Source organism: Triticum aestivum, chromosome 7B, assembly GCF_018294505.1.
Source record: "Triticum aestivum cultivar Chinese Spring chromosome 7B, IWGSC CS RefSeq v2.1, whole genome shotgun sequence".
NCBI classification, from domain to species: Eukaryota; Viridiplantae; Streptophyta; class Magnoliopsida; order Poales; family Poaceae; genus Triticum; species Triticum aestivum.
This window is the reverse complement of record NC_057813.1, coordinates 448,117,525-448,127,485: the sequence shown is the minus strand read 5'-3', so window position 1 is coordinate 448,127,485 and position 9,961 is coordinate 448,117,525. Positions and strand designations below refer to the sequence as shown.

Sequence of the window (9,961 nt, the reverse complement as noted above, 5' to 3'; positions counted from 1 at the left end):
GGAATTGATCCACCATGTTCCTTTTTCCTCTTATGACGTATGGGCTCTTCTCTATTACACAACCCCCCCCCCCCCCCCCCCCCCCCCCCCCCTCAGGCCTTGGCTCTAAGTTGTCGCCCTCCCCGTCTAGGCGGAAGCCAACCCTAATTGGGACCACCTGGAGGCAGAGGACGATGAGGAGCTCGCCATTTATCCCTCCCTCCTCAGCACCGTTAGGGCAGCCGAGCGCCATCCCCGACATCCTAGCGTTGGTGGAGCGACGGCTCGTCCAGGCCGTCGCTTCCAGCACTCCAGTGTGTCCCACTTGATTGGCGTCTAGTTCATCCACCATGTCTGTGTTGTCCTTGTTCAAGGACGAACAAGTGGTCCACATCATCCTCCAGCAGTCGTTAATCATAGAAGATTCCGTCGCCTACCGCCAAAAGAACGGGGAGGCGCTCCGAAAAGGTATAAGGGTTTCCCAATGAGAAGGCATAAACGTCGCCAGACCAAAGCCATCAACATTCACCTCCGCATCGGATGCCTGCAAGATGCATGGAAACGGGGAAGGGCAAATGAAGTTTGTCGTTGAAGGGGAGGTTCATTTGGAACAACTCTTTATTGTTCGTGTACATGTTCGGACATGAGACACGTGGGGAGGAAATTAAACAGTTGCCCTCAGAGAGGCCCTAAACCCATATCATCCTACCAAATAATGCGGTTTTGACGGCTCGTGATTTAGATGTTTGTTACGAAAAAATGAACTAGAGTTGCCAATTTGTGCCAAAAAAATAATTGCAATAGATAGAAAAATAATAATAAAACTTCAGATACAACATAGACATTGATAAAATTTAGTTTGCTGCCCTTTTGGTTTTGATTAGTTATAAGACTTTAGACACAACCATGACATTGATAAAATTTAGTTTGTTGTTCTTTCAGATTTTGGTTATTTTATAAGGAGATTTTGATTCTCCTTTTAAGGAGATTTTAATTAGTTTTTGGGCGCCCGTGCATCCGCTTTAAGCTGCCTTTCCAACCGCCAAGGGCCGTACTTTTCCCGTGCACACACTCAGCAGTCACATACGCCGTCCGGCGCCTATTAGACGCCCACGACAGGCCACTGCCCCATCATCCCATCCACACTCGCAGCCATACACACAACACACTGTCCGTCCGTCCGACCGACGGAGAGCGAAGGCACACACCGCTTCCTCCTCCTTTGCTCGGCGCGGCGCTTCCCGCGAACAAGGATATGTCGTCATCCTCAGCGGCTCCCATGGAGCGGCACCACTCCATCGACGCGCAGCTCCGCCTCCTCGCCCCCGGCAAGGTCTCCGAGGACGACAAGCTCGTCGAGTACGACGCCCTCCTCGTCGACCGCTTCCTCGACATCCTCCAGGACCTCCACGGCCCGCACCTCCGCGAGTTCGTACGTACTATTAATCCGTACTTTCCATTTTCCCTCCCCTGCCGCGCATGAAAGGAGCCTGACCTCGCCGGCCGGCCGTCGCTGCAGGTGCAGGACTGCTACGAGGTGGCGGCGGAGTACGAGGGCGACCGCGACGCGGCCCGGCTGGACGAGCTCGGGGGCAGGCTCACGGGGCTGGCCCCCGCCGACTCCATCGTCATGGCCAGCTCCTTCTCCCACATGCTCAACCTGGCCAACCTCGCCGAGGAGGTGCAGATCGCGAACCGCCGCAGGAACAAGCTCAAGCGCGGCGACTTCGCCGACGAGGCCTCCGCCACCACCGAGTCCGACATCGAGGAGACGCTCAAGAGGCTGGTGTCTGACCTGGGCAAGACCCGGGAGGAGGTGTTCGACGCGCTCAAGAACCAGACCGTCGACCTCGTCTTCACCGCCCACCCCACGCAGTCCATCCGGCGGTCACTCCTCCAGAAGCACGGCAGGTTGATTTCTTTCAAATTACTCCATTGAGCCAGGCAGCCATGAAATGATTCGGGTTCTGCTAGCACAGTAATTTCTGTTGCATTTCGAAGCTTATTAACAGAGTAATGGAGCTTCTGTGCGCGCAGGATACGGAATTGCCTGAGGCAGCTGTATGCCAAGGACATCACGGCCGACGACAAGCAAGAGCTCGATGAGGCTCTTCAGAGAGAGGTATACGTGTTGCACAATCACAGCTCCAACTAGCTATGTGCGTGCATGAGAATTTTTCTTTATGAACATAAGATGTTTGGGGAGAAGTTATTTGGGAAATGTTGTGTAGTAGCAGTAGTAGTAGCAGCAGCAGCAACAGCAATTTTGCAACGATAATCATAAGCAGCGAACGTTCGCTGGACTGGATGGCAATTGCGAGCATTTTTATGGCTAGTTTAGTTGTTGTGAGGATCACAAGTTTAGTTCGCGAGAGCGACAATTTTTTGGCGACAACATAATTGCAGCGGAGTTGCCATGCGCGCCAACTAAAATTGCCACACTCGCTAACACAAATTTTCTAAACAAACATTTGCAAATGCTATCACTCCCAGCAAACGTTTGCTGGCTATTGGGGTAGTTTTGCAATTGTTGTTCAACTCTATCATAATTTCGGATCCACTAAACCAGGTGAGGGGAGCAGTAACATTTAATCGCTATGCTATTTCAAGCATGTCCATAATGTTTTTTTCACGAATACACAAAGGTTGAGTTTTTTTTCATTGATAGAAGAAGAGTGACAACAAATGATTACAGACGCTCACTTAGCCATATGCGCTAGAGGCATGGTAGCGGGCGTTGGAGCATACAGAAAGGGGGTTGCTCAGCCCCAAAACACTGAAAATCTAACTCCCGGGTATGATGTTTTTAATCCCGATGGCGCCGGCCTTAGCCTAAAGGCGCGTCTCGTCTTTGATGGTTGCGGAGAGATGAGATACCAATGGTCGGTCACCCTTGAAGATGCAACCGTTGCGGTGTTCCGTATCCATCAAGCGGCGAGGATGATGAGAGTTATTGTCTGAGGCGGCGAACCATGCCGCTGTTGTCGATTTGAGTTATGTGGTGTGAGTGAATATACTAACAAGGTGACATGTTAGACTTGTCCCTCTTCCTCAGTGGTCTCTTGCCACATATAGTATCCTCATCTTGGTCTTTGGGTTCAATCATACGTTGACGGAATGATAAAATTAAATGTATGGACGCCTAGTGTCATCTGAGAAGGACAGAAATTGCTGAGTATATACACTTTACAATATATTAGTAGAGTTCGAGTTCATCTTCACTTTGGTTTTGCACTAAACAAAGAGCATATGCCTTTGCATGAACCGCCAAGGGTATGTGGAATATTATACTGGCTGTTTGTATGAAGTGTCGTGATTGACTTCACTAGATCCATGTATTTGACGAATTAAGGATTCTTTGGTTTTGCTATAGGAATGAAATGTCATAGTTGTGTGCCACTTTAATAAAAAAAAGTATTTTCCTGGCAGCATGTCCTGGAAAGAAATGTCATAGGTAATTGAGTAATCTGCTGGGTTAGCCTAGGATTCAACCGGTTATTTCCATATTATTATAATTTACGTTTTCACTTTTCAGTAGATGTCAATAAATTCGTTGTGTTTCAATAAGTTCAGTAGACATCAATATTGAATTCATGCTCCAACCAATTCATCCAAAAGTCCGAACTAATGAATAGAGCCGGACAATATATTTCAACACCCCTCCCTCATGTTTAGGCTTTTTTGGTCCTTAGACATGGGACGATATAGAATGCAGAATCTTTTTTACTTTAATATTGCGTTTGCAGGGTCTTGAACTCAAGACCTCTTAGCTCTGATACTATATTGAATTCCATGCTTCAGTCAACTCGTCCAAAAGCCCGAACTAATGGAGAGAGATGGACAATATATTTCAACAGTCAAAATATTTACCTTTTGGTCAAAATATTCCAACCATTTCAGTAGTACACAATAATACAAATAATTTTCAAAATACTATACAATATTTCAAAATTTTGGTTGAATTTCAGTGAACATTTGGTCCTTGGCCGTTGGCCACAATGCAAATGAAATCACTTAAGTTCAATGAATTTTGTCTATTTGGTTGTGGTTGAAATATTTCCAAAATCAGAATTCAAGACAACTTTGTATACTTGTAATACAAATATTGGATTGTCTTAATTTTGAATTTATCTATTGCAAACCTCTAATGAGATAACTATCATAGGGCTCCGACGTTAATTGACTTGTCAATTCCTTACATGCAAAAATAAAGGAATGCCGCTCAATCCTTAGGAGTTTAGACAAACCAGTTTGGTTTAGTAGGATCCTCAACACTACAGGAAAATATGGCTGTGTTGCATAATAACCTTCGAGATTTAGAATGATGCTTCAGAAAAATATTTGCTTTAATAGGGTTTAAACTTTTGGTTAAAAAAACCGGCCCTCACGAAAATATCCATTTTCAGAAATTACTTTAGGATTATTGTGAACAACTTTCATTGAATTTAGATGAAGCCAAACAAATTTACATTTCATCTAACTTTCATGTAAATCTAATAATTTAATCTTATTTGAGATGAAAAATATTTGGTACCTACCGAAATTTCAAATATTATCGAGTTTTGAGCACCTATAGGCTATAGCTATGCATAAATAGGACCAAATCAGTTACTTTGCATTGGAGGTATAGTTATTTGTTCACAAAAAATTGTCACACTACATGACCATTTGAAAAAGAAAAATCATTGCCACCACTACATTAGTTTAATCCTTGTGGGAAATTAAGTAATATGTTTCTGGCAAAAAACACATCGATTAAAAACAACTTGATTAAATAGTGAAAAAGTGTGTCAAGGTTCTTGCTAAAATTATTACATTGTTTGAACACACCAGATATTATTTTTCTTGAACAATGTACAGCCGCTTTTGTCTAACCTACATTCCCTATCACCATTTCACGTACTGTGTCTATTTTCTCACTGAACCATGCAAATTGAATTATATAACTATTTGAATGCTGTTTTCCAGGGAAGAAATCTACTGAAATCTGGAATCCTTCTGTGTATTTCCTCTACTTATCTTCTTCTGTCATAGACTAGTAATCACGTTTGTGCTAATTTGGGTCCCCTCACAGATTCAAGCTGCTTTCCGAACTGACGAAATCCGGAGAACACAGCCCACTCCACAGGATGAAATGCGTGCCGGGATGAGTTACTTCCATGAAACTATATGGAAGGGTGTACCCAAGTTCTTACGCCGTGTGGACACAGCTCTTAAGAACATTGGAATCGATGAGCGTCTTCCATACAATGCTCCTCTCATTCAGTTCTCTTCTTGGATGGGTGGTGACCGTGATGGTGAATTTCTCCTCACATGTGTTGTTTCTCTTTAACTCTCTGTGCTATTTCTCCTCGAGAGGCCAACTCTACAAAATTTTCCTGTTCAAACCTTATATGATTGGGTGTCAGTACTACTATGTTTCCTAGTCTTGGTAAGTGTACAGTAACATTTTTTCTTTCTGAAACTCTGTCGCTGGTTATATAGGAAATCCCAGAGTTACACCAGAGGTGACAAGGGATGTATGCCTGTTGGCCAGAATGATGGCTGCTAACTTGCACTTCTCACAGATAGAAGAGCTCATGTTTGAGGTATTGCTTAAAAGCTTCTCCATTCCCATGCTGTCTTCCCCTGTTAGTTTTCTTTGTTCGCAGCTTCGAATGTCAATTGCTTCTCTTGTACATCTGGTAGCTCTCGATGTGGCGATGCAACGATGAACTCCGTGTCCGTGCTGAGGAACTACACCGCGCTTCAAGGAAAGCTGAAAAACATTACATAGGTATAAGACAAAGTAGTTTTTTATCCATTTCAAAAATTATTTTGCATCCCTGTACCAGTGTGTTGTTTCAAGGATCTTGAATTGTCATCTGTGGTTATTTTGCCTTGTCAATCAGTTTAGCTTTGAGAACCCTGTTCTGTACTATTCGCCATGAATTTGCTCTGCTAATCCTGTCTGTTTCAATACTAAAAATTTGAGCTACTGATGCAGAGTTCTGGAAGCAAGTTCCCCCAACTGAACCTTACCGTGTGATACTGGGCTATGTACGGGACAAACTGTACTACACACGCGAACGTTCCCGCCATCTTCTCACCAGTGGGTCTTCTGACATCCCCGTGGACTCCACCTTCACCGATGTCGAACAGGTAACCAAACCAGCACTCATCCATGGCACATTTTCCCTTTGTGATTATGATTGTGGGGATGTCGTTGATCATGGCACATTTTTCCTTTGTGATCTCACAGTTTCTGGAGCCCCTCGAGCTGTGCTACCGATCACTGTGCGATTGCGGCGACAAGACCGTCGCCGACGGGAGCCTCCTCGACTTCCTCCGTCAGGTGTCCACCTTCGGCCTGTCCCTCGTCAAGCTCGACATCCGGCAGGAATCCGACCGGCACACCGACGCGCTTGACGCGATCACCGCGCACCTCGGCATCGGCTCGTACCGCTCGTGGCCCGAGGAGAAGCGGCAGGAGTGGCTGCTGTCGGAGCTGAGGGGCAGGCGCCCGCTGTTCGGCGGCGACCTCCCCATGACCGAGGAGGTGGCCGACGTCCTCGGCACGTTCCGCGTCCTCGCCGAGCTCCCGCCGGACTGCTTCGGCGCCTACATCATCTCCATGGCGACGGCGCCGTCCGACGTGCTCGCCGTCGAGCTCCTCCAGCGGGAGTGCCACGTGGGGCACCCCCTCAGGGTGGTCCCGCTGTTCGAGAAACTGGCCGACCTGGAGGCGGCCCCCGCGGCCGTCGCGCGGCTCTTCTCGATCGACTGGTACATGGACCGGATCGGCGGCAAGCAGGAGGTCATGATCGGCTACTCCGACTCCGGCAAGGACGCCGGCCGCCTGTCCGCGGCGTGGCAACTGTACAAGGCGCAGGAGGAGCTGGTCAAGGTGGCGAAGCAGTACGGGGTGAAGCTGACCATGTTCCACGGGCGAGGCGGCACGGTCGGCAGGGGCGGCGGGCCGACCCACCTGGCCATACTGTCCCAGCCGCCGGAGACGGTGAACGGGTCGCTCCGCGTGACGGTGCAGGGCGAGGTGATCGAGCACTCGTTCGGCGAGGAGCACCTCTGCTTCCGGACTCTGCAGCGGTTCACCGCGGCCACCCTGGAGCACGGCATGCACCCGCCGGTCTCCCCCAAGCCCGAGTGGCGCGCCCTCATGGACGAGATGGCCGTCGTGGCCACCGAGGAGTACCGCGCCATGGTCTTCAAAGAACCACGATTCGTCGAGTACTTCAGATCGGTACGTACTTACTATATACGCTCATGACAAGAAAAAATCCGCCCATTTTGTGCCTAAATGAACGTGCTTCTTTTCTGTCTTGTGTAGGCGACACCTGAGACTGAGTACGGCAGGATGAACATCGGCAGCCGGCCGTCGAAGAGGAAGCCGAGCGGCGGCATCGAGACGCTGCGCGCCATCCCGTGGATCTTCGCCTGGACGCAGACGAGGTTCCACCTCCCCGTGTGGCTCGGGTTCGGCGCCGCGTTCAAGCACATCATGCACAAGGACATCAGGAACGTCCAGGCCCTCAGGGAGATGTACAACGAGTGGCCCTTCTTCAGGGTCACGCTAGACCTGCTGGAGATGGTGTTCGCCAAGGGAGACCCCGGGATCGCCGCGCTCTACGACGAGCTGCTCGTCGCCGACGAGCTGAAGCCCCTCGGGGAGCAGCTGAGGAGCAACTACGAGGACACCAAGAAGCTGCTCGTCCAGGTGAGCAAGATTCACTTTCTAGCTAGCTCCACATTTCATGTCGATTCTCTAAAAAAAAAAACATTTCATGGCGATTTCTAAGGAATCTCTGACGAGTGATCAACTCTTGTTGTGCAGGTTGCTGGCCATAGGGATGTGCTTGAAGACGACCCGTACCTGAAGCAACGGCTGCGGCTGCGTGACCCGTACATCACCACCCTGAACGTGTGCCAGGCCTACACGCTGAAGCGGATCAGGGACCCCAGCTTCCAGGTGACGGCGCAGCCGCCGCTGTCCAAGGAGTTCACCGACGAGAACCAGCCGGCGTCGCTGGTGAAGCTCAACGCGGCGAGCGAGTACGCGCCGGGGCTGGAGGACACGCTCATCCTCACCATGAAGGGCATCGCCGCCGGCATGCAGAACACGGGCTAGATTCAGATTGCCAAGGTTTTTGTTGTGTGTTTAAATCTTCTATACGTACGGAGTGCTGAAGGCACCAGCTGCCACCTGGATTCCTCGGTTCCCCCGGGTGACCGGGTCACTGCGCCTTCTTTTTGTTTTGGAGAAATAAAAGGTGAAAATAATGTATAGATGCGTGACTGATGTATAAACAGTATAAAATCTTCTGTGCGGCTAATGACGCATAAACTCAATATATACTCTTTCATGCAATGGTATTTTGCATTGTATAACTTTTTGAGGCGTGCTATGCGCTCGGCTGGCGAAAAGAGCCGCCGCCTCGCGAGCCGTCTGATCCAGCGTACAATCCGTGTACAATCCATCTTTGCAATAAGAGTATTGTTTCAGAAACAATAACGACTATTGCAACAAGAGCTTTATTTCAGAAACACGAACGATTATTACAATAAGAGCTTTGTTTTAAAAACATTGGTGACGTTGCAAAGCATCGATGGGTACTATCCCTCTTTGCAACAAGAACTTTGTTTTCGAAACATCATTGACTATTGCAACAAGAGCTTCGGTTCAGAAACATGACGCGCAAGGCTGGGGCGAGAACTCTCCGACACCAAAAGCGACCGCGGAGAGGCCGTTGGCTGCGCCACGCGCCGCTGGAACGACAATCGTGTCATGTGGATCTCATTCAACGATGTCGAGTGACGGCTCGCCAGATCTAAATGCAAGGAGGAGAGATGTGAGCAACGGAGCAACCGCCTGCCCGGGCTCGACAGGTGAGGCGGCGAAGAAATAAAGGATGGATGGAAGTGGGGCGGCGAAGGCGGCCAATGACTGCCGGAGCGGGCCGGCGGCGAGCACTAGCACGCGACGAGCGTCTCCGTCGGTGCTGGTTCGAGACTAAACGATCGAGGAAAATGGGGATAACGTACGAGACAGAGACGTGCGGTTGCAAGAGACGTGGTGGCGAGATCCACAGGGGACGCATGACGCTTAATCAAGACGGGGATGCGAGCATGATTATCGACCGTCTGACGTGAAGCGTTTCCCAACTTTTTCCCCCTAACAATGAGGGTTAACACTGCCGTCTTTGATCTATGCACGCTGGAACAACCATCAATTTGTAAGTTTAGAAAAAAAATAATACAGAAAAGCTACGCGGGGCAACCCAGGAGAAAGAACACGAACACGAATAAAAGAAACGAAACATCACGCTACACAAATCATATTATTGGTTTGCCATACATATCGGTTGAACAAATACCAATCGGCCGCCCAACATAGGTTGCACCGAGAGCTCATGGACATTCGAATCCTTCCACGGGTGAAGATGGGGCCAAATATGAGAAATTATTGTCATGTTAAAAACACAATAATTACCAGAGTTTCATATGGTCCAAAGTAAAGCACAAACTGCCACACGTATTTGTTTTTTCAACTTGTGGTGAACCTAAAACCTACATGGACAATACAGTATAGAAGCTCGACGAGCACGCCAAACAACATTTTGTGCAACTCCGTCAATTCCATTTTTTCAGCTTAGTTTCCATAAGAACGACTTTCCTATCTAAGCACCACGTGATTTTTTTTTCAGTGGGACTTTAAGTTTCCAAATGTATTTGTGATGGAAAGGTTGACTATAACTAACGCCGGGAGGGGTTGGTATTTGCGAACGATTTTGATGGCAGTTTTAGTTGTAGAGCAATGACAACTTTAGTTGTAGAGGTTGGAGTTTTCATTTTGTGAAGGCATTTTTTCACAAAATTTGCCATCATTTGATCGCAATCAAACGGCTGTGAGGTAGGAGTAGTTTGCTAGGACCTCCCTCCCAGGGAATGTCAAGTAGTTAACATTATTGAGGTACCACAATAGCTG

At 48.3% G+C, this 9,961-nt stretch overlaps 1 protein-coding gene across 1 annotated transcript; it reads left to right on the top strand.

Annotated features, from left to right (window-relative positions):
* The first annotated feature begins 1,101 nt into the window (after positions 1 to 1,101).
* Positions 1,102 to 8,349, top strand: LOC123156484 (phosphoenolpyruvate carboxylase 1). Its single transcript, XM_044574611.1, has 10 exons — positions 1,102 to 1,411; positions 1,499 to 1,890; positions 2,017 to 2,101; positions 5,054 to 5,276; positions 5,464 to 5,567; positions 5,668 to 5,755; positions 5,966 to 6,120; positions 6,221 to 7,219; positions 7,307 to 7,693; positions 7,811 to 8,349. The coding sequence occupies exons 1-10, from the start codon at positions 1,235 to 1,237 to the stop codon at positions 8,102 to 8,104; spliced, it is 2,904 nt and encodes a 967-aa protein (XP_044430546.1). The 5' UTR covers positions 1,102 to 1,234; the 3' UTR covers positions 8,105 to 8,349.
* Positions 8,350 to 9,961: the final 1,612 nt, after the last annotated feature.